The following is a 24858-nucleotide window of genomic DNA, read 5'->3' on the forward strand; positions in this document are numbered from 1 at the left end:
ACTGCCAAAACCAACCTCCACAAAGGAATGAAGGACATCGCTAAATGGATGAAGAACAGGCGCTTGAAACTGAACTCCGACAAGATGGAGGTCCTCATCCTCTGCTCCACCCCATCCGCCTGGGACGACTCCTGGTGGCCGGCCGTGCTGGGAGCTGCACCGACACTCGCCAACCACGCATGTAACCTGGGTTTCATCCTGGACTCCTCACTATCAATAACCCAGGCCTGTCAGCAGCAGGCTGGACTACGGCATCGCCCTCCATGCGGGAACCACGACAAAACTCCAGAAAAGACCAGAACACCTCATCCTCGACACAGACGCCACATCACTGCCCACCTGAGACTGCACTGGCTCCCTGTCAACAAGAGGATGACCTTCAAGCTCCTCACCCACACTCGCGAAACACTCTGCCGTACCAGCATACCTCAACAAACTACTCGCCTTCTACACCCTGAACCGCCAGCTTTGCTCCGCTGACCTCGCCACTGTTCCACACGACCACAGGTGGAAGATCATTCTCCCACCTTACCGCCAAGATATGGAACACCCTCCCCATCCACCTGCGACAGACCCAGGACCTGCTGACCTTCTCAAGATCTGGCTGTTGAAGCAGTAGCAACACGTCGCCACCAATTCGACCTCCTTCCCCAACCCTAGCGCCGAGACAATCGAGGGTGAGTAGTGTACTCTACATATGGATAGATTATGCCAGCCCCTTGACATCAATTGGCCATTATAAACGTTTTCATCTAAGTTCCCCTGGCGGTCTTGTCCAGTCCTTGCCAGAAATGACAAATCAATGCGGTCCAAGGCCTTCTCTGCAAGTTTTTTATTAAGAAAGCTTGCACAAATGTGACCCATGCGGGTATCTTATCGCTTTACAATCTATCAAACACCGATAGAATCAATAGTGTCAAACTAAGGATAAGCATCACCCCTGAAAGGGAGGGTACAAAATGTTGGGATCAATGGATCAAACATTAAAGGAGAGCAACAGTCTGCTTTGGGTGGGGGGGGGGCAGGATTACACAGGTCACACCACTCTCTCATAACTAGCTGTTGAGTAGGCTGATCCACTCAAAGGGATTTGATTGCTGGAATCTGATTGGAATATGCAAGTTTGGAGATATGTGGAAGTTGGGCGATATCATTTCCTTTTCACAGCTGCAACAGGAGTTCGAGCTGGTGGGCTCTTATTATTTCCGGTACCTGCAAATTAGGCGAGAGTTGCTCCCCATTTTTCAGAAAAGGCCAGATCCTTGAATGATCAATAACCTGTCTGATTCCCCTGGTTCAGTTAAGGGCAAAATGGGAGCATGACGTAGCAGGCTTGGACGACGAGGAGTGGCTGGCAGCAGTGGCACCTCCTCGTGAGGTAGTTATTGCCTCAAGACTCCGACTAAGGATCCTGCATAGGTCCTACATGTCTGGTCCACTACTTGTCTGAATGGAGTACAGCAAAGAGGGCAGCTGCTCCAGACAATGCGGGCAGGAAGGTACCTTTGTTCACACACTCTGGGATTGCACTACTATTCAGAGGTACTGGGCGGCAGTGGTGAGACTCATTGAGGTGTTGGGGCAGAAGATCAACTAACATTCAGCTTGCTATCCTGAATGTCTGGATCCCAACCGACCTGAACTCCAAAGAGCATATAAGGGTAACCCTGGGACTGATGGTGGCGAACATTGCAAGATTTTGGAGGGGCCCAGTTCCCCTTTAGGTGACTGGAGTAGAGATATGGACTGGTGTATAGTAGTGGCGGCTCCTCGGGAGTGCTGTGGGGTGGTGGGAAGGGGCAGGTGGGGGGGGGGGCAGTAAACTCCGGAATAGGGCCCAACTGAGTTGAGTAAAGAAACTAATTGTGTGCGCTGCAACGCCAAATCAGCGATGCAGCGCACAATGTAATTTTATTTATTTCTATACTCCACTTGGGCAATATTCCGGTGTTTACTGCCCTGCCCCTCCCTGCAGCACTCCATCAGAGCTGCTACTGGTGTATGTTCACAGAAAAAAAACCATATGAAGCTAGGTGGTGCCCTGCCAAGTGGACTCTGGTATGGGACAAGTGGAACGCTCATAGGGAAGGTATATGTGAGGAACCCCCTCGCACCCTTCAACTCCCCCCCCCCCCCCCCCCCCCCCGCTTCGAGAATGAGTGACTAATGTGTCACTAGAGATCTTAGTACGTCATAACTGACTTTTGTATTGTTGAGTTATCATGTTGCCATGTGATACCTCTGTACCGCATCTTATTGCCACTATGTGTAATGTCTTTCTTGTAGGTCATGCCTTGATTTCAATAAATTGTTTAAAAATAAAGTCAGAGTAATTGAAATATCCTGAACAATCCGAAGAGTACCTAGGGCAGAAATGTGCTCATAAGTAGTACTTTGACTTCTTTCTTGAAAGCTGCTGTTGAAGTATTCAAGTGGATTTCAGGGGGCAAGGCATTCCAAATTCTTGGGGCAATTACTGACCAAGATCAGTTGTATGTCTTCTTTTTTGTGAATCTGTGGATTCAGCAGTAAGGTGCTTGAGTTTCTGGAGGATCTGCAGCAGCCAGACTCATCAGCGTCTGAGCGAGTTATATTGGGGTGTTGTAGTGTACGGCTTTGTGGGTCATGCAGGCAAATTTTAACTGAATTCAAGCTTTGTAAGGTAGTCTGAGGGATTTCAAGTCAGGGGTGATGTGGTGGTTTGTTTTTGATCCAGCGATGAGCCTGGCAGCAGAGCAGAAAGGCTCCTCATTGAGCCGTTTTGGATCTCTGAAAACCAGAGGGTTGTGCTCTTGTAGTCCAGCCTGGGGTTCAATGGGGCTTACTCTGCAGACTTTAAATCCGTAGTGGGGGGGTGGGAGATTTCTGTTTCAGGTTTCTTGGGATACTCATTTGGAGGCTCGCTCCTTTGGTGGTTGCACTGATGTGTTTCTGCATGTTAAGGTTCTTGTGGACAGTTATTCCCAGTGATTTCGCTGTCAATAACTTGTGGCATGCAGTTGAGGGCTGTTAGTAGTTTCAACCATTCTTCAATGACCGGTAACTGGTAGGAGGAATTTAGCTTTTAGAGTTTGGCTTGAGGTGGTTGCATAGCAGCTGATTTCAGGTTTTCTGTAGAGTTAAGTTGCAGAGCTGATTTCTTTGGGGGAGGAAGTTTTCAGGTATAATTGGGTGTCGTCTGTGTACATGTGAGGAGCCGATCCACCTCCTCTCCCCTCTGATTAAAAAATTGTTTCATATTGGACAATTTTTGAGCAGCTACCTAACCAGGACCACCTCCAGCTATCTGCTTGCTCTACGAAAAGATCTCTGGGTGTTTTACGACTTGGTTTTGTTCAGTGTCTAATCTGGATATCTCTGCCTCCAGCTCAACCCGCCAGACCAGGACCATCGAAAGAAAGCTGAGGTGTGGCTGATAAACTTACCATATGACTGCCTTTGCAGTATCTCACACAGTGGGCCATGTTAGGTCCTCTGATTCATTTTTGAGAATGCAGTTTGTAACCCTTTAATCTCCCGCAAGTCTGGTTCCTGATATGTTCTAGTAAAATTTCCAGAATGTTGAAGGGGTGAGTCTTGGGAGGTGTCGCAATTGTGTGTACTGTATGCTGAGTGTTCCACTAACACCCTCGTTTCTATAGCCAAGTCGTACTCCCAATGGAAACCTGGTAGAGAAACCAAGATATGATTGATCTGACCTGTGAGTAATGCATGCAGCCCCTCTTGCCCCTATGACTATGCCACATATGTCAGTTTTAATTTAGTTGAGATCCTGAATCGGGCAGGAAAGGGATATTGCTGATTGACCAGTAGAATATGATCTGTCTATGGCTGGGTCTATTGCTACATTCAAGTAACTGCCCCGCCCACACACTCCAATATCAGGTTGCCATCTGTGGGCTGCCAAGAAGGGGGGGCGGGGGGGGGGGGGGGGGGAGAGGGGAAACAACCAGCTATAACAGTGGTTCCCAAACTTTTTTAACCTGTGGCTCCCCACCATTTTTTTTACCGGTGGGTGGTATGTACCTCCTGTTATCTTCCTTAAAGTAATTGGGACGCATCCGTTCTCTCATCCAGCCATCCGTTCTCTCATCCAGCCATCCGTTCTCTCATCCAGCCATCCGTTCTCTCATCCAGCCACCCTTTCACATCACTCATCTATCCATCCTTTTGTCCATCTACCCCTTTCACTAACTCATCAATCCTTACGCTCACCCTTTCACTCATCCATCCACCATTTCACTTATCAATTCATCCATCCACTTGCCCATCATCTACCCTTTCATCCATCCTTTTTACTCACCCATCCACCAATTCACTCACCCATCAACCAATTCACTCACCCATCAGCTGCCCTTTCACTCATCCATCCTTTCACACACACCCCATCCACACTTTTACCCATCATCTACCTTTCCACCCATACATCCATCTATATACCTTTTCTCTCATCCATACTTCTACTCATTCACTCATCCATCCTTTCATTATCTATCCATTCCCCCTTTCATTCATCTTTTCAGTAATCCATTCAGACATTCCTTCACTTATTTACTCACCCACCTTTCCACATTATGAGCTGAGCCTTTGTCTGCAGAGTTGCAGGCAGAAGAGGCCTATCAAGAACGAACTACAGCAAGGGGTGGGGTACGGCGGGGGAGAGTTCACTATGCCCCTGCACATAGGCAGACTGAAAACGTAGAAGTCATGAGTCACACATGATGCACAGTGCCAGGATGTGAGGTTACTGTAACATGGTGTTGTTTCCAGGGCTTTAAGCGGTGTAAAAAAAAGAGGCGTCTCTTCAAAGGGGGTGTTTGATGCAATTAAGAGCGCAGTTTAAAACACCTAGGCTAATATCTGCGCTTACCATAGTGTTGCGCCCGACTGGTGTTATGTTTGTCATTGCATCCAGATATATAATACAGCAAGTATCATTGCACCAACAAGCCAGGACTATTGGCTTTGTCAACGGTTGCTAGTTCCTTAAAATAAAAAAGCAGCAACCATGGCATTGTTGAATATAATATTGAAAATACTTCAATTAAAAAATGAGACAGTGAAAGAACGATAACCCGTTCTTTAACTTATTTCACAGGCTTCTTTAAATGAAGTGTTCTCTAACATTGCAGCGTGGGAGTTTTACTTTTTTTATCTAACAGAATGCCCTTCTGTACACTGGGGCAGGGGGAGCCCGCCACATGCTTAAACACCCCTGACTGCCCCATTGTCATTCAGTAAGTGGCAATCAGCCCCATACCGAATTTCAATGGGCGGGAGGGGTTGCTCCTGTGCTCCTGGAGAAGTGCGAGGCGGCTCCAGCAGCGGGGGTGAAGCCTCTCACAGGGGAGCAGCGCTGCTCCCTGTGATGGCCACAATTACAGATAAAATGCGTAGGGATGTCCGTGGCGCACAGTTTGGGAACCACAGAGCTATAAAATTGGTCTTGGTGAGCGTTGGGCCCATCGATGGAGGCTATCACATAACTAAAACAACCCTCCTGATTTGTGAGTGGAAATGTGACTGAAGGGACACCAGCTCCCACTAGGATCCTCACTCTTAATCTTGGTTGATGCTGAAGAAAAAACTGTGGGTAAAGTATCTTGATGCGAATCTTCTCGTGTCGATCAAGAGGTGGGTCTCCTGAAGAAGGGCAATATCAAATCATTGTGACAGAATGTGCAGGTCTCAGACAGGACGTCTATGTCACTACAGTCAACCCCATAGCAGTTGGAGGTGTGGATACCGTCGGGGAGGATCTAGTTTTTGCCTCGTTGTGGCGCTTAGGCTCCTGGGAGACAGTAGATTGTAACTCTGTCTGTAACTCTGTCTGTAACTCTGTCTGTAACTCTGTCTGTAACTCTGTCTGTAACTCTGTCTGTAACTCTGTCTGTAACTCTGTCTGTAACTCTGTCTGTAACTCTGTCTGTAACTCTGTCTGTAACTCTGTCTGTAACTCTGTCTGTAACTCGCCACATTCTGGAGAGGCTAGATTGAGTATAGGAGCATTCATGTCAAGGTAATGCCACTGTTGGTTCATTTGCATGGCTTGAGACTACATTAATTTGGCATCTTGAGAGAACATATGAGTAGTGGCAGTAGTCCTTGGAAACAAATCTCCCAAAACCCTACATGAAAGCTTCTGCCCTGACCTTTCTTGGGGGTTGATGTGTTACCCCTCTGGGCCTTTTGTTTAGTTGTCAGCAGTTCGTAACTTGGCATGTTGTGGCAGCTGTAAACCCAGCTTAAAAAAAAACAAGGCCGACGTTTTTCCCCCTTACCCTCCATTTTGTTTTTTAAATAACCACACTATAATGACCTGAGATGCTCACAGAGAAGTACCTACTAATGTGACTTTGTTTTTTAAATTGTAGATCACATAGATGATGGAGAGAATATCCCTCCACAGGATCATTCATTTCAGCATCCTGGCAGAACTCCTGGCAGTAAGGGCAATATTCCACGAGCTGTTGTCACGCCCATTATGAAGACTGGTATGTTTGCTCTTCAGTCTTATTCTTTACTTGCTTTCATGTAAGCTGCATTGTAGTACTGAACAGTATGGAGAGGTCTTTCTGTATTAAAGGTTTGTATGTCAACAACTGTGCCACTTGGCACCTGCTGTTTTGAGTGGTCATTGTAACCTTAGGGTACAACGGTGTGACTTAGGCACTAGTAGTAGGTGTATTTTGTACTTTGGAACTTGGTGTGATAGGAGGGGGATTTGGTTGGTGAGTGTGGGTTGGGTGCATTTTTTTGTGTTTTTATCATTGTTTTAATTATATATAAATACTGTGAAAATAGTTTAACCAAATTGTGAAAGGTCTTGTGTGTATTTCCATATTTAATGCAAATTAAACTTCACATGTTGCATAATCTTTCTTACTTGCCCTACAGAAGAGAGAAGCAATTCTGATGTGAAGGTAGCAAAACCATCTAACATAGCTACCTCGCTTGAAGGGTGGCGTGCTACTTCGCAAAGGGTTCCTGCAGCAGGAACTTCGGTTCTTGGAGCTCATCCAAAGAGGTGAGGATGGTGTAAACCAGGAAGTATGCTTTCTCTTTAAGTTGCTGGTTATTAGTCAGGTGCTTGGATTTAAAAATAAATTAATTCTGTTAACAGAACAGCCAAGCGACTTTCTCTTGATCAGAAGAAGAAACAGCTGGCTAAGATTCGGGAGGAGAGACGCACGGCCATCCCTCCAACTACTGAAGCGCATCCTCATCCAACAGCTGAAGGCCACCCACCTATTAAGAAACAGAAACTGTAAGTTGTTGGGCATCAAACTGGGGTGGAGTTAATATTCTGGTTAACTTTTACCAGTTCGTAAAAGATGCAGTAACTCTTTCTATAGTGCAGTGTCTAGATCCTTTCCCGAGGGGAGTTTGCAGGAATGGGAATTCTGTAATTGGGCTTCTGTAATGAAGGTTGAAATTCTATACTATGTTGGTATTTTTGTTTAGTGGTTCTAGCTGAAAGCTTGGAGCACTAGTTGGAAACATTACCTGCTGAAGGGGGGGGACTTTTTTTTTCTTTTTAGAATATAAACCAACTTTTTTAGTGTTTAGAATGTAAACCAACTTTTTTAGTGTTTAGAATATAAACCTACTTTTTTAGTGTTTAGAATATAAACCTACTTTTTTAGTGTTAACTGATGTTTGTCTTCACTGTAAAAATTCCTTGCAGTGCGATGGAGGGCCTCTGGAATTATGCAGCAGGGAGCACTAAATTATGGGGCAGGGTTGAATAAATTATGGGTCAAATGTTTTGATAGTATTACTTCATTATTTTGTAATTTTCTTTCATGGGTCAAACTGTCTGTGCACCAATTTCACCTCATTAGCACCAATATAGCAACTAATACAGAAATAAGCTGAAAATTGATCAGTCAACCTTTGAGAAGGGTCTTTACACACCGTGAAACACATGTGGCCATGTTTTAGTAACTCTGACCCATTTGAGCTGATCTAGAAACCTGTTTTTTTGGGGGGGGGGGGGGTCTAGAAATTTCAGATTGTGGCAAATCTATGATTAAGTGAAAAGCTGTGTATCTACATTTGCCTCGGTGATGGCTGTTGCTCTAGTTGCCTCGTACTTGCTAATGAGCAATCTCAAGATATCTAATTTGACAAATGCTAACCAGCATATACCGAATGTGCATGTAAATTAGATGGGTACTATAAAACTGGCTGTATAAGCAGTCAGGATGGATGGCGTAGCTTTAACCATCACACTATCCAATAGTGATTGTGTGCTGAGACCGTTCTAGTAACAAATGGGGAAATTCAGTGCTATGATGGCTAAATGCATAGCAGGAACCAAACCAATATTACTGGGTTTAGCTCACTGGTAGGATGCAAACACTTAACAAGAGTTTCCTTTCTGCAGTGTGATTAAAAGAAGTGAGCAAAAGAAGGAATGTAGGCCTCGGGTTCCCCGGTAAGTGTTGCTCATAAGGTGAGTGGAGGTGATACTCACTGGGTGGTCCACTTAACAGAAAAGGAAAGGTTTTTCAAGTCACGGAGCAGAGATAACTAGAACTCACTAGATTTAATAAAGGATACAAACCATCTCTGTTGTGATGGTGGCACTTGGTGTGGTCTGGCATGTTTAAGTGTGTTTATAACATTTGCATTTCTCCCCTAAAAGTACACAGAGCAAGGGGAAGCTGCCAGAAGTGTCCATGAACAAAGTGGCTGGGGATGAGGCCGATAGTCTGAAGTCCAAGGCTCGTATACCTATTCCAGTCACACCAATGGTCATGAAGTAAGTGATTGCATGTACTGTTGATGGTGTGAACAGCAAACGTAACCCAAGAGTCTACTTTTTCTTGGTGTCTTAACTGTCTTCTAGGTGATATCTTGAAGTATTTGAGTGCAGCTTGTAAGTACATGGAGTTTGATTGTGAACTTGGTCAACTCAGATATGAGTCTGGTCTGGGGGAGAACTTAATCCAGGAAGATATATCGTGACTGAAACTAAGTAGCGGCTCCAGGGAAGTTTGTGCATGATCCATTCCCACATCCAAAATGAGGAATATTATAAGATGGCCTGGCTGTGCATGCATTAAGAACTTGAAAGGCAAAGCTACAACAGGCATGGCACACCTGGTGTAATTTAAAAAGCTTGATTTTCCAAGTCAGAGAAGATATGTACTGAGCAAATTTATTTTGTCCATCCCTTAGGAGGGCAGGCGGTGAATTAGAAGGCCACTCTGTCACCAGTACTTGGTTTGCATTTTTTCAGAAATATACCTGGGGTGAGTTGTGCCAGTTAGGATCACTGAGAGGCTGATCTCATAAAACTAAGCTGCTTCATCCCCCCCACAAACCAAAGACTGCACATTGAGGGTGAGCTAGGAAGTGGTTGTGGTAAGTCCTAATGAGTAAGGAATTGCTTAAGTAGCAGTGCCTGGCAACCCAAGTGAAAGATGGGGGGGGGGGGGGGGGGGGTGGTAGAACAAAAGGGTGGGAGCAAGGAGACTATTCTAGCGGGAGATTGAGACTGCAAGAGCATTCTTTATGCTGGAGAATGACCATCCAGTAACCGTGAATGTGCTGAAGTGTGGTTTGCCTGAAAGGATGAAAAGACTGGAAAGTCTGCATATCTTGGCCCTTGAGATTTGATTTTCCACTATGGTGATATTCTTGAGGAATATTCGGGCTGCCTTGGAGGGCTGGTGGAAACATAAGGTTCACAATGCAGTATTGAATGTGTCTTTGGGTTTCCAGTGAATAGAATTGTGTCTCCCAAGATCTTCCTCCAAAAGGCACTCCTTCAGCTATGTTGCTGCATGTGGTGGACTGTAGTCTGAGTTTAAAGATGTAGCAGTTCTTTGCAGCCTTTACGTTAGGTACACCAGCAGGATTAATAAACCTTGACACAATGGTACTCTGATGCACTTTGTTCCAGAGCTAACTGGCTGCGGTGTATAGTTAGTCCCAGTGATACATGTCCTTTGGAGTTCAGTTCTTTCTTAACCCTGGATTTTACCCCCTCCCCAAAAAAATTTACTTAGCTTGCTGCCCGCCCTCCTTGATTTATGGAGTTTCAGGTGAGGCCTAGCGCCTTTGGGTCCCATTTGAGGCCTAACCTAGATGTGTTTAATTCTGTAAGTTGTGATCCAGTCTCCACAGTTTGAAACCATTCTAGTTTGCGTGAAACCTACTGTAAAAAAGGCAGGCTGCTGGGCCTCTTAATCTCGTCAATGAAGAGGGTTGGAACAGTTAAGAATGCAGGATGTGGAGCGGGGTAGTGAATAGCAGTGTGCCAGTTTAAAACCTGAAGGTGGGAGACTTAGTCTACATATGAGCTCACTGGACCTCCTTAAAGGGGGTATTTACTACTCCGCACCCCAGATTTGTGGTGTGTTGTAGATCATCTCCAAGTGAATATAAAACTGGAATCTATGCACCTCCTTAAGCATATGTCCTTCATGGCATTCCACTGGTTGTTACCTTTAGGAAATTCTATACTTGGTCAAAGAATTGTTCTTTCAAAGTAGGGTTTTAACATTTCCAGTTCTTTAGTATTGAGTCTGTTCAGAGTATTTAACGAGGTGTGGATTTGCAGCCGTCAAACCCTTTGGTCTCCTTTGCTTTCCCATTGAGAAAAGCTGGCTCTTCTTGATGTATCAAGAACCTGACGTACTGTGTAGAGTCCAGGGCTTTCCTTATGAGTGGACAGGGGCTTGCTATGCAACCCCAAAGTGCTCTATTGGGAGGGTAGCATGGCTGAGCAGCTTTAGGCTGAACACATAGGAGTGCAAAACCTTTGCAAATGCACAGAATGATCAATAAATGACACGCATGACTCCAGGAGATCCACACTAATTTATAAAACTAGCGCATCTCTTCAGGTATTAGAGAAAAATTGTTCAGGTAGGTTTTTATGATTCTTTTCACTTTAAAAAGTGGACACAGTGCAATTGCAGAGTTCTGCTGTTACTCTATAGAAGGAAGCACATGTTCCTGCAAACTGGTCTTGTAAGTCTCTATACTATACCTATCTTCAGGAGTTAAAGTGAGTGGTGGGCAAGTTCCAGGGCGACAGTGCCAAATAGCATCTGGAACCCAATAGGTTTCTGTGGAGATCGGGCACTGTGGAAAGAGGCTGCAGGCCCTGGCTGGAAGGCCAGTCTGGGTGAACCAACTGCGGGGGGTTCAAGGCTTGAGATGCTCTGGGATGTAGGGACATCTGGTGGTCATTTTCTCTAAGGCATGGGGCTAACTGCTGCAGAGGTGTCTTTAGGCATCTGGTTTTCTTACCGGAAGCAGTCTTGGGGACCTGTGTGGAGAGGCTGCAGGTGATGTGTCCACGAGAGTTGAAACTACAATGGATTCGAGCTCTGGAGGACCTTGTTGACACCGGTGGCCATCTTCAACTTGGGCTGGAGGCAACTGGTGCAGTGGTGGCTTCAGGTATTGGTGGTTCTTGAGGTCTCGGAGTCTATGCTTTTGGGGTTCCTGCAAGATGCAGGGAACAGTTCTGCTGTTCTTGAGGAGGACTTGGTTATTATTGAAAGCAGGCAGTCCTCAAGGTTCTGGAGTCAAACTGCACCAAAGTCTACTTGTCCTGCAGCTGTTGAGGGATGCAGGCAGGCCGGCAGGGTTGGTACTAGGTCGGCTGCTGCTTCTGTTTTTTTTTGTTTTTTTTCTGCTTTTGCGGCTTAGGTGTCCTCTCTTCATAGGATGTCAATCTGCTTCTGTGGTGTCAAGGACTCTCCTAAATACTTTAAAAAAAACATTTTTTTAAAGTGTCGGGTAGTAGTGAATGGGTTACTGACCCTTGGGGTCACTATGCCCCTTATGACCCCTTCCTGTGGGAATAACCCTCGCCCAGAATTCCCAAGTATGCCATCCCAAAGACTGCTACTTCTGAGTGTCAACCACAAAGTAGGCCACCTTAGAGGTAGTACTAGTTTGGAGTTGGCACGCTTACCTGCCCTAGCTAATCCCTTAGTACCTCAAGCCTAGGGTACAATTTACTAGGGACTTGGAGGGTGCTACATATTTGGCAAGTAGGGGGGCAGGGGGGAGACACACTATTAAGTTTTGGGAATGAGCATTGGCACTGGGGACCTGGTTAGCAGGAACCCAGTGCACTGTCAGTCACATTTACCAGCTAAAAGGTAGGGATGCTCATATCAAAACGGGGCACTTTACTGCACCCATCCTTTCTGGTTTCCCTACAGACCAGGATGTGTTAATTTGAGGAAGGCTTCCAGACCTTGTCTTGCAGGAAAAAATCTGTCAGACTCCCATTGTGGTTTCAGAAGCTGCGTTCAGAAGGTCGGTTACTATTGAGCTTTCTCAGGCTAATTTACCAGTCTTGGCTAGTGCATCCCTCCTTATGCATGCTAAGAATCCCCATGCCTTTAACTTGTGCAATATAGAAGTCTGTGTCCTTGTTTTTCCCCGGATCAAGAGTATGGGGTCTATAGTGGCTGCTACAGCCAAGTGGATTAAGTTGGTAAGGGAAATGATAAACTGGGCAGCGATCATGCCAGACCAGGTTATTGGTTAATTCACTTTGTTGCTTGAAAGGGATAACATTTTCTTCAAAGGGAGCATGTTCTCCAAGGAGAAAGGCATCATGAATGAAGATTTGTTGTACCAGGAAATGTTCACACACTTGCAATGTCGTCTGCTCAGTAAGGCAAAATTCCCAGCAATTAGCTGAGTGTATTGTTGCCGTCACAAAAGTGCTGAGTAAACCCAGTTTCTACTTGATGAAGAATGAATACCTTTTTGATTTCCTTAAGTAAAAATGTAACTCGTACATCCGGAAGAATTAGAAAAACCATCCTAATCTGTTGTAGATGGGTATGAGTGTCAAACGGGGAACACAGGATCTGCGTTGCTAGCATTCTTTTATGTCTTTGTTCCCATGAGTCCAACCAACACCAGGTTTTAAGGAGTGTCACTCTAATAGTAGGCTTCTTGTACATTACCTCAAATTAAGGCAACCCTTTTGCAGGTGTCTTTAATACACAGGTTAGACTTGCTGGATACCACCGTTTTGTCAGTGATAATAGTTAGGGCAGAATAAATATTTGCATGGTTTATTTTACTTAACGGTTAGTGCTTTCAATTACTTAACGGTTAGTGCTTTCAAGTGCAAAACAATATCTGGCACGACGCAGATGGTGGTGGAAGGGGGGAGTAGGGGAGTTAGAGCATCAGTTTTTCCATGCAAGAATCTGTGACATACAAGGAACTAGATCAGTCTGAAAGATGGGGATGAAAGTGTCTGGGTGAGGCTGGAGGATCGAAGGTTTCCAGTAGTACAAAAGGAACCGGGTAATCCCAAATTGGTGAATGTGCTAATCAGCCATATTGGAACACATTCAAATGTCTACCAATTGTGTACTCTGATTAATGGAGGATGAGCATTTAGATGCAGCTGGCCGTAGTTTGTTTTTGATCTTGCTTCCTTTATGTTCATACAGTGGCTGGAGTGGGGGCATTTAGCTGCCCATGCAGGTGATCTTTCCTGGGATTTATTGGCTTTTCTACTTTTTCTAGTCTACCCATGCTGAACCAGTGTTTTTGTGATGTCCTTGCAGGCGGAAGCCTCTGAATACAAAACTGAAGAGCACCGAGGAGCAGGCGATAGAGAAGATGCATCAGTTGCAGCAGGAAGTAGCTGAGCAGCGTCGGAAGAATGAGGAGAGCTTGAGAGCTGCAATTGCAGGGGCAGGTTAGCCAAGAACCTGGAGGTGCAAAAGCAAGTGTTCTCTGCCAAACAATTTTACATTTTTTTTTTCCCCCCCCTTCTAAACTCTTCAGGACAACCTGTGAAGAAAACCACATGCCAAGTAACCAGACCTGTTGATTTTCACTTCCGCACTGATGACCGATTAAAACGCCTTCCAGAGACCCAGCCAGGTGATGAGTTCAAAGAGGTGGACTTCACTGCAGCGCTAAGGAGGCATCCTCCTTCCCCAGTGAGTAGATTTTATTTCTGGAGGGGGAGGTGGTCCGTTGTGCTAAAACAAAAGTTCGCTACCCATAGAAATCATATTTTGGGGGAGTTCAATTTGAGAAGCCCAGTAAGGGCCTTTGCGTCACTTAAACCTCTGGGATTGTTGTGTCCCAGCTTCTCCTTTTTCCTCATCCAGCTGAAAACATTTACTCTTCAATGTGGCTACAGCTCACTGACTATTTTCCAGAAGTACTTCCTTTCTTCACAACCAATCACAGAGAATAAAAATCAAACTTCAAATCCGACCTCCACCCTCTCATCAGAGGTGTTCCACAAGGGTCTGTACTCTCCCTCCAGCTCTTCTACATCGAATCTTCACCTCTCTACTCAGAAAATGTAACATCCCCTTTCATCTATATGCTGACGACACACAGCTCTATCTGGAAACCTCAATTGATGACATCCAGAGACTAAACAACACGCTCAAGGAGGTCCAAGAATGGCTCACAACCAACTACCGACTACACAACGCAGCAGCAAGAATGGTCTCCGGAATTAAGAAATTCGAGCACATCTCTCCAGCCCTCAGAACTCAGATGGCTCCCAGTGGAGTTGCGAGCCAGCTTTAGAACAGCCTGCCTCACGCACCAAGCCCTGCATACAGGCAAACCAGAATACCTGGCTGCCAAACTCAAAAGGGCAGGGCAGCAACCTCAGGAGCTCCAGCTCTCTACTGCTTATCCCACTAAAAACTCGCAAGCAAAGAACCACAGGCAAATCTTTTGCTGGAAATGCACCCAAAATCTGGAACTCCATCCCACCCCACATCAGAACAATACCCTTGTTTTCAAAATTCAAGAGCCTACTCAAAGACCTCTTCCTCAACCGCATTTAAGGGAACTGACTGTCCCTGGACAGTCCAACAATTGATACTCCATCGTTACTAAAATTCGAGTCTGACCACTCGTTCGCGGCTCATATCCTATGTACACAAATATTTTGATGGCAGATTTTTGTATGGTTGAATATTTTGTATGTATGGTTGAATGTTTTGTATGTATGGTTGAATGTTTTGTATGTATGGTTGAATGTTTTGTATGTATGGTTGAATGTTTTGTATGTGTTTTGTATGTATGGTTGAATATTTTGTATGTATGGTTGAATATTTTGTATGTATGGTTGAATATTTTGTATGTATGGTTGAATATTTTGTATGTATGGTTGAATATCAGACCATACCCTCTGAAGCAATTCTAGAAACCCTTCTATGTTTAATCTTTTTGATTCCCGATTATGTATGGCTGAATATTGGATATCTGAATAGCTTACCCCCAGCGCGTCTTCCCTGCAGCTATATGCCAGTCTCACGCCTGCCCTTACCCATATGTTCCCCCACTCTCCTGGATCTCCTGTCTGCTCATTTTGTATACGTTGTATATGTTGTGAAGCACTCTGATACCCTCTGGCCCAGCTAGCGCTATACAAAACTTCTTAAAAAAATAAAATTAAAATAAATAAACATTGGCCACCTGTTAATCATTGCCAAGATGCCCCAAGAAGTGAATGTGTGCTTTAGACATGTACAAATTATCTTTTGGTGCCTTAGAAATGGGCACTGCTTAAAACTAGGGCCTCGGTCCTATCTGGACTATGGCCTGGGTTAAAAGACCACATGTATAGTAACTTGCATTCCACACTTAATAGTGCTAATGGCAACAATTGTGGACATTTTGTTCGCCAAACACATTTTTGTATAAATCTGGTATGTATTATGTGGACCTCCAAATGCACTTAATTTGAAAGCTGAAATTCGGGCATAGTTTTCAAAGCTATCCATTTGTTTAGGAGTAAAAGCTTTGTTGCGGAGCTGGTGGCACCAACCCCCACCCCCTGCTTATGGATCTATGATAGTTGGAGAGGTGGGTAGTTGTAATGTGTGAAGTTCCCCTGGCCTTCTATGGTGAGGTACACCATGGCTGTGGTTGCTGTACTGTAATCTTGTCAGTTCTTAAATGTCTTTCTCTGCTACTATATGGCAGAATTCTTGTGGCCTGTTCTCTGGATCTTTATATTCTCTATATTGTGTCCTAAAGGTGCTGCAGCAGTCTTTGATTCCATGCTGCAATCCAATGTAAACATTGTCTGTTACTGTAGTGGATCATGGCTACACAGCAAGAGGATCTTGCCCGTTAGTCATACTCCCAGAATACTATACCCCTGAATAACTGCTTTAAACGTGTCTCAATGTGCTGTTAGGTGTTAAGGGCAAATACATTTCTATATGTTAAACCATTGAGATTTCTATACGTTATTGTTTTCTTGTATTTTTAAAGCCATGGCACAGTGATTTAGCAGTCCCCTTTCAGTGCTTCTCAGGATTCATGGATTAAGCGGATCGTCCTTTGCAATAGATACATTTGATTCCCTAAAAAACAAACTGGCTCCTTCTGTGGCTGGCAAATTGAGTGCCTTTGGTATGTTCTTGGAATGGTGGAAGTGCTGTATGGAGTGCTATATTTGGAAAACTAGTATTCTTGATGGAACACTGGGTAGTATGCCAGTCTGCTGTCAAGTAAATTTCTTGAATTTGTGTGGTTAGTTCTGGTCACTAGAGTACCATGCAAACCAATCTAAATTGCAATCTATATTGAGGTTTCATACAAGAAATGCTAGATTGGAGTGTGTAGGAGAGGGGGGGTCAGTATGTGGCTGCTGTGAGTATTCTGTGCACATGATGTAAAAGCAAATTTGCCCTGCCTGCCCTTCATGTTCATTATTTTATTTTTTTCCCCTCTTTGTAGGCTCGCATTCCAAAAGGCGGTCACACGGTTCCTAAACCCTTTAACTTGTCCCAGGGAAACAAGCGAAAACTGGAGGAAGAAACTGGAGCAAGCAAGTTTGTGTCAACAGCTGAACAGGTTGAGGCTTTCCACAAGCAGACACCATCTCGCTATCACCTCCGAAGTCGGCTTCAGCAGAATGAAGGTCAGTTAATGTGTTCATTCGTTCTGCGTAACTTGCTTGTAGGAAAGAACTTTTGGTATGATCACCACCCCCTAGTGTTGGACATATATAATTTTATTGCCTCTGAAGTGCACTAGGCCCTGCTGATCATGTATAATCTCTCATGCATATGCCCAAAGTATGTGTACAACTGGCTATCTGACTGGCATATTTAATTTTACGAAAAAGGTCCTAGTATATGGTGCATGAAGTAACCACGGGTGGTAAGTTAAGTCATTAGTTGACTGTAGCATTTCATTGTGCCACCACTGAGTGACCAGGTAGAAACTTGACTTGAGATCTGCTATTGTAGCCTAGTTGGGCAGCCCTAAACTACCAACCTGGTAAAAGGATTTATTTTGCCATACCAAGTCCAACTTCCTTTTTAATAATAATATGCCACCCCTAAGGTAGTCCTTGGTAGCTTTCAAGTCAGGGTGCAAAATATTAAAGAGTAAGTTCCTGACAGGGAAGCTTTCAAGTCAGGGTGCAAAATATTAAAGAGTAAGTTCCTGACAGGGAAAACTCCTAGTTGTAGTTTTTACTGTAGTAAGGCTGGTAGCCACATTGGGTAACATGCAGTTACACCAGCCACTTCCTAGTGATAACTTCTATTTGGGACCAGCAAAGCGAGTAAACTAAGGTATCAAATTAATTGTATTATACCAAACACTGCAGAAATATGATATAAAGTAACTTACTAGGAAGGTCGTTTTAGAAAGTCACAACTTTGTTGTCCAAACCGCTGGTAGCCCAGTCTGGCTTTCTGCAGCAGTTGTCACCTGTTAGGATGCTGCTCCCCAGCGAGGAAATGTGGAACACTCCCAAAAGCAGGCAGCAAAGCAAATTGCTGGTAGGTGTGATGCCTCATCATAATGGCTCCAGGGCAGTGACCACAGATGGCCCAGCTGCAAAGAGACTACTGCCTCAGTGAAGCAAATGCTGGTCATATCTTAGCCTGTCCTCATCTTTGTATAGGCATACATGCTGGCCGTTACTCCAGAGGAGGGGGAATACCTGTTTTAGAACCAGGTTTTTCAGGAGTAGCTAATTATGCTGGGTGTGCCCAGAGCTAAGGCTTGAGCCAGCTTTGATTCAGGCAGAGAAGGGCACTCTGGGGTTTTCTGACAAACCCCCCAGGTAGTGATGTTACATTGGGTGGGTTTCCCCATTGGATTGAGTCCTCCCCCTAAGTTGGCATAAAAGTGGCACCCCTGGCACACAGTTCTCAGATCAATACTGGACTGAAAACAGACTTTGCTTCTACTCCATGGTCCCAGCAAAGACTGGGCTACACCGGAGAGTTATAAAGAGGACTATGCCCACTCTCTTGAAAAATCCCCACTTGTAATGAAATAAAGGTTTTGTGAAGCATGTTTGTGCAGAGGCGTCTTAGCGCTGGACCTGTCATAACCTGAGCAGAAGAGATTAAAAGTTGGGCGTGAACAGCCATGTTTTCAGTGCCTTTCTGAACAAGTGTCAGTAGTTTGGCTTCTTGGGGTAAAAGGCAGTGTTCTAAAGTTTGGGGGCCAGATAAAAGAAGCTGCCTCCTTGTTGGTCATCCCCAGGGTGAACACTAAAATGGGGTGGAAGCAGTCTATCTGGGGTTGTTTTGTGGGACGTGCCATCTAATGCGATTATTGAAATATGCCGGACCTGTGCCGAAAAGGGTCTTGTGAACTATGCACCAGGATGTAAATTGAACCCTCTTCTGTAGTATGGGGATCTGTGTATAGTCATAATCTAGTGAATAGTCCCGCTCATGTGCCTGGACCCCGGCAATCAAAAATAATCTCTTAAATTGTCAGAAAATTGCAGAACTGCAAAGACACTTAAGCGAGAATTTAAAGACAAATAATGCAGCCTATATCCACAGGCTACACTGTCCAGTACTTCAACTAGAAATTCCACCAAAAAAAACTCACAAATGGCATAGCCTGCCCAGTTTCCTCCATAGAGAAACTTGCCTCTACCAGAAAAAGCCTCGAATGATAGAGAGGAAGGCATGGACAGACAAGCCCCATAGGCTGCCATTATGTGCCTTTGATAGGCTACTGTGCCTTTGATAGGCTACTGTGCCTTTGATAGGCTACTGTGCCTTTGATAGGCTACTGTGCCTTTGATAGGCTACTGTGCCTTTGATAGGCTACTGTGCCTTTGATAGGCTACTGGGCGCCTTGACGCCCATTGGGCAAAGTATGCGCATAATAAGAATATCTTCATTCATTCATACTGTGCCTTTAATAGGACTTTCCAGAACTTCTCCCAGAATGCACAGCAGGTCCCTCTTACTTTCAGTTCTTTTTGAAGCGTAACACGCCAGACCTGTAGCATTCCTTGCATGAATATCTCTCTCCACCGGGGAGGAGGGTGGGCGCTTGTGACTATAACCGATACCCCTACTACAGAACTGGAGTTACAGGACAAACTACTCCTTCTGTAGTAGGGGATCTCTGTGTATAGTCCTAATCTAGTGAATAGAATGGCAAGCCCATCCCCCACACCAAAGCGGCGGTGGAGAAAAGAGAAACCACACCACTACTGTGCGAACAGATTTCGCAGCGAAGCCTGCCCAACCTGAACGTCTGCCCTGGCATCAGTGTCCAGACAGTAATGCTTCGCAAAGGTATGGACCGACTTCCAAGTGGCCACCTTGCAGATTTCTGCAATTGGAACATTACGGAGCAAAGCAGTCGTGGCAGCTTTGCCCCTGGTGGAATGAGCCTTAGGTTTACCCCCTAAGGTCTTATTAGCTTTTAGGTAACACAGCTGTATGCAGGACACAATCCACCTAGAGATAGACTGCTTAGAGGTCGCAAGACCTGTCCTGCCTGATCCATAATTGATAAACAATTGGTCTGACCTACGAATATCTTTGGTTTTATCCAGATAAAATTTCAACACCCTCCTAACATCCAGGGAATGTAAAGACCTTTCCGCTGGAGATGAAGGATTCTGAAAAAACTTAGGCAAAGTTATGGTCTGGTTGACATGAAAATCAGAAATAACCTTGGAAAGAAATTTAGGGTGAGTACGCATAACAACCGTAGCAGCATGAAATACAGTATAAGGTTCTTGGCAACACAACGCCTGAATTTCACTCACCCTGCGGGCCGATGTAATGGCCACGAGGAACACCGCCTTCCAGGACAGGTGCTGCAACGAAGCCTTTTGAATAGGTTCAAAAGGCTCCTTCATCAATCTGGACAGCACCACATTCAATTCCCATGAAGGCGAAGGAAGCCAGACAGGTGGGAACATTTTCTTCAAGCCTTCGAAAAAATCTTTGATCACAGGTATCTGAAAGAAGGAAGTCTGTGAAGGGCATTTCCTGTAGGCAGTCAATGCAGCCAGATGAACCTTAATGGATTGGACATTAAGGCCAGACTGCGCCAGATGTAGAACATATGGAAGGATGACCTCTTCCTTACATGTCGTCGGGTCATAGTTCTTGGACTTGCACCAGATGCTAAACCTCTTCCACTTGTAAGCATAAGAAGTCCTAGTGGAAGGTCGCTTAGCCTCCTTCAGTATGTCCATGCAATCTTCTGGGAGATTAAGATGGCCATATTGCACTCTCTCAGGAGCCATGCCGCCAAACTCCAAGACGAGAGGTTGGGATGCAACATCTGCCCCCCGAACTTCGTGAGAAGGTCCGGCCTGCACGGCAGCCGCATGTGAGGAAGGAGAGACCGGTGAAGCAGGTCTGTGAACCACCACTGTCTGGGCCATTCCGGGGCAATCGGTATCATCCGCGCCCTGGACTGGGACAGCTTGATGAGAACTGTCTGAATCAGGGGAATGGGTGGAAAAGCGTACAGAAAGCTGTTCGACCAGTTGATCCATAACTCATTCCCAGCGTCCCCGGCTGGTAGTACCTGGAGGCGAAGTCTCGGCATTTGCTGTTTTCGGCGGTGGCGAACAGATCTACGTCTGGAGTTCCCCACCTTGCGAAGACTTCTCCTAGTACTTTGTCGTTTATGACCCATTCGTGGTTTTCCTAAATCAGTCTGCTCAGTGAGTCTGCCTGAACATTCTGCACACCTGGTAGATGGGTGGCCGTTCTCGTCAGTCCCCTGGCCAGAAGCCAGTGCCAGATCGTCTGAACCTCCTGTGACAGGGTGCGCGAACTCGAGCCCCCCTGCTTGTTGAGGTAATACATCGTGGTCGTATTGTCCGTTTGCACAAGCAGAGAGTTGGTCTGGAAGGACAGAAGAAAGGCCTTCAGCGCCAAGTGAACAGCTCCGAGTTCCAGGAAATTGATGTGATACGTGGACCTGATTGCTTTTTCAGCATCCATTGACTGGAGGAGAGCTTCCAACTATGTGCAGTGGGCCTGGTCTATGAGATGAAAGATGCGCTTAGTATTATCGCTACTCTGCCAGGACTGTATAAAACCAGATTGATCCGGATCGATTATACCCGGCATAATGGGACATAGGCGTTTTGCCAGTATACCCATGAACAATTTTAGGTCAACATTAAGCAATGAGATTGGCCGGTACGAGCTGCATTGTGAGGCATCCTTACCCGGTTTGGGAAACGCCACTATCTAAGCTAATAGCATCTCCTGTGGGTTTTTATTTTTTTTAAAACTAATCTGGTTTCTTTTGATTTGTCATTGGTACTGATCTCAAGACTAGAAATCCAACACGAACTAGAGGTTTTCATGTTGGGGTGTTTTTTTTTTTTGTTGTCTTTTTTTTAGTACTTCTATATGCTTCACACTTGTTCCTTAAGTCTGACTGCTCTGTGCCACAGCTACTCAGTACTGAGACAGGTTCTGTTATAGAACCTAACTGAACGTGATGAAGATTGTGACCGTATTGCATAGTGAGGTCTCACAACCACAGTGCATGATGATCCACTTTCCTACATTGCCACTTCCATTTTACTGCAGATGCTTACTTTGGGGTTTGAGGTGAAACATTTCTGATGTTTTGCTCGATGCTTGGGTGAGGTATTGTGGCCATGTTACTGTTTTGAAGTATTTATTCTGCAGTTCTAATAGACCTTTACAATCTGCTATTTTCTTTGAAGGTCCATCACCATTGAAATGCATGAAAGCCAAGCTGACTAATCCCAGGACACCACAGCTGGAGACAAAAAAGCGTCACCGCCCGGTGACTTGCAAAAGTACTGCTGAAGTAGAGGCGGAAGAACTGGAGAAGTTACAACAGTATGTGTCTCAGAAGTGCCTACAAGCTTTATTTCATTGCTGGACGCTCTGGTTTGATTTAATGGTGCCTAATTTAAGCATACAATACTGTTGCTCACTGTAGTTGTGATCTCCATTTACAGGTACAAATTTCGAGCCCAGGAATTGGATCACCGGGTCCTGGATGGGGCACTGATCCTTCCAAAGAAACAGTCTGTGAAGGAGCCCACCAAGCCTATTGGCTTTAATTTGGAACTTGAAAAGCGGATCCAAGAGCGTGAGGCAAAGAGGGAGGAGCCAGAGGAGGACAAATTCACTTTTCATTCAAGGCCTTGTCCGACTAAAATGCTTGAGGAAGTTGTGGTAAGATGTGATGGCTTTATTGGTCATTCACCAGTTTCCAGGGCTACGTCTTTAAGAAAGCTGATTCCAAATTGATATATTCCTTTTATGAACATTGAGTCTCCTTGGAGCACACACTATACAAGCACACTGACACCGTAACTAACCAATCTATGGTACCTCTGTTGCTACTCGTTTGAGTATTATTGCAATTATCTGGATTTCTTTGGTTCTACAATTTCATAGTGGTAATCTGTGGGCGCAATCTTCTAGAGATTCGATTGAACTATTATAGTTTAGTAGAATCAATCTGTGACCAGGATGAGAAGTACCTTGATTGATAATGGCTAAGTTTCTGCTAGCAAATAGCTCTTTGATTATATTGTGTTTTTTTTCTCCTTGTAACTGGACTCTTTTTCTTTATAGGGTGTTCCGGAGAAGAAATGTCTTGCACCAACTGTCCCAAAGTCGCCTGCATTTGCTCTGAAGAACAGAGTTCGTAGACCTGTCCACGAGGAAGAGCAGGTGCAATACAGAGCCGTTATTGTAGTTCCCTTCAATAGACCTCCCAATACAGGGAATAATTCTAACTCAAATTGTTCTGTTTCTTGTAGGAAGAGCTGCCATTAATTAAGGCCAATCCAATGCCACATTATGGTGTGCCATTCAAACCCAAAATTCCAGAGCAAAGGTTGGTAGAACCTGCACCCTTCTCTTTCGACTCTAGAGATAAAGAACGCCTGGCACAGAAAGAGAAGAAACTGGAAGAACTAAGGAAGGAGGAGGTGAGTCTTTCAATGTTATAGCAATACCTAGCTGGCTCATCTATGTATTATCTGGCTATAAACAAAGATCTTCTACAGCCCTAGCATTACCCAGCATGCAATGCTTGGCAAACCTGGTTGAGGCAGCATGTGACATCACAAGTCATATGATCTATTTTTTCTATTCTTTTAGGTACCTGCATTCAGAGCCCTTCCTCTTCCTCACTTCGAGCAGATATCTTTGCCTGAGAAAAAGATCAAGGGTCCAACAAACCCAGAGCCGTTTCACTTACAGATTGAGGAGAGAGCAGCGATTAAATCCCAACGCTGGAAGCAGCAGGTGTGTACATAACACTGAGCCATAAATAAGGATAATACTGCAAAATGCATTTTCTTGTAGCCTTATGCATAACTAATTGTTTCTACGATTCAAGTGTTCTGCCATTTCGCAGGGACAGTGCTTTGCCTATTAAATTGGCCAGGCCTCTCCCCATGACTGTTTCACTGACTAGAGGTAGTGACTTAGTAGTGATGATCATTTGTCTGCAGATCGAAGAAGAGCTGAAACAGCAGAAAGAAGCAGCATGCTTTAAAGCTCGTCCCAACACAATCATCCACCAGGAGCCATTTGTGCCAAAGAGGGAAAGCAGAGTTTTGCCTGGTGAGATTTGCGATCCTAGTAAATCTTTTAGAAGTGTTGTGGGGGTTGGGGCATGTGGACTCCTAGGGAGCTTGCTTTGTGATCTCACTATTGCACTGGCTGCTATTAACTATTTTCATTGGTGTTGCTCACACTGTCTGCACTTGTAAGACCTTTCACTCTTCTTTCTTAGTATGCATGGTTGGATTTGAGATTACATCAAATGGTTTGGCTGCACTTGCATAGAGGGTCTCAATATTACTATTGTGGTGGTTTTCTGTGTTGCACCAATCTGTTAATCTGTCTCCAAACTTAGAGAGCCTTTCTGGTTCAATAGTTCAGGATAGTTTTGAGCTGGCGACTGAAAAGCGTGCAAAGGAGAGACAGGAATTTGAGAAGCGGATTGCTGAGCTGGAGGCCATAAAAGAGAAGATGGAAGAAGAGGATCGCCTGAGAAAAGAAGAGCAAGAGAGGGAAGAGCTGGCCCAAAAGAGGAGGCATGAGCTGGTAAGTAAAGCTTGATATGATGCAATCTGTACAATCTGATTTGCTCCCACCTACAGTGCTAACATTATTTTGCCCGTTTGAGTACACTTTAGTTTATTTGATGCTGCTTTATTCAAGGATCTGATTCCATGCCCCTCTTTCGCATGGCACACGCTCAGTAAAACCTCCTACACAAGATATTGACCTCCTACACAAGATATTGATGCACTAATAAACCTTGTTAAATCTGTTTCTGAGACTGTAGATCTCACATAGCACTCCTTACAGCCAGTGCACCTCTATTTGAATTACGAGGTGACCAGGGTAGTGAAGAGACTAAGTTGCCAGGACTGTTATGCACAAGAGAAGTAAATTATCTTAGTTTCGTGCTCTTTTCTAAGAATGTAGTCCGTTTAAAAAAAAAAAAAAAATTAAAACCTTTTGAACCAGCTTCACTTGAAGCAGAGGCATTAACCTTGCTAACATGTAAAAGAGGTTTTAGGATAACTTTGGCGTGCTATTTTTTTTTCACTTGTCC

At 44.8% G+C, this 24858-nt stretch overlaps 1 protein-coding gene across 3 annotated transcripts in view; it reads left to right on the top strand.

Annotated features, from left to right (window-relative positions):
- The window catches only part of LOC144768241 (targeting protein for Xklp2-A-like), a 68681-nt gene that overhangs the window by 27178 nt on the left and 16645 nt on the right, over positions 1–24858 (top strand). Inside the window, exons 3-17 of one of the 3 annotated variants that reach the window (XM_078651754.1) lie at positions 6375–6494; positions 6898–7027; positions 7124–7267; positions 8390–8440; positions 8651–8767; positions 13569–13702; positions 13792–13949; positions 16729–16912; positions 21971–22109; positions 22232–22451; positions 22857–22955; positions 23045–23215; positions 23388–23534; positions 23744–23855; positions 24151–24341. In XM_078651754.1, the coding sequence (XP_078507880.1) occupies positions 6375–6494; positions 6898–7027; positions 7124–7267; positions 8390–8440; positions 8651–8767; positions 13569–13702; positions 13792–13949; positions 16729–16912; positions 21971–22109; positions 22232–22451; positions 22857–22955; positions 23045–23215; positions 23388–23534; positions 23744–23855; positions 24151–24341 (2117 nt within the window). The remainder of the gene's footprint in view (positions 1–6374; positions 6495–6897; positions 7028–7123; positions 7268–8389; positions 8441–8650; positions 8768–13568; positions 13703–13791; positions 13950–16728; positions 16913–21970; positions 22110–22231; positions 22452–22856; positions 22956–23044; positions 23216–23387; positions 23535–23743; positions 23856–24150; positions 24342–24858) is intronic. The other 2 variants (XM_078651755.1, XM_078651756.1) reach the window with 2 other exon arrangements.

The sequence above is a fragment of the Lissotriton helveticus genome, chromosome 7, assembly GCF_964261635.1.
Source record: "Lissotriton helveticus chromosome 7, aLisHel1.1, whole genome shotgun sequence".
Taxonomy (NCBI): Eukaryota; Metazoa; Chordata; class Amphibia; order Caudata; family Salamandridae; genus Lissotriton; species Lissotriton helveticus.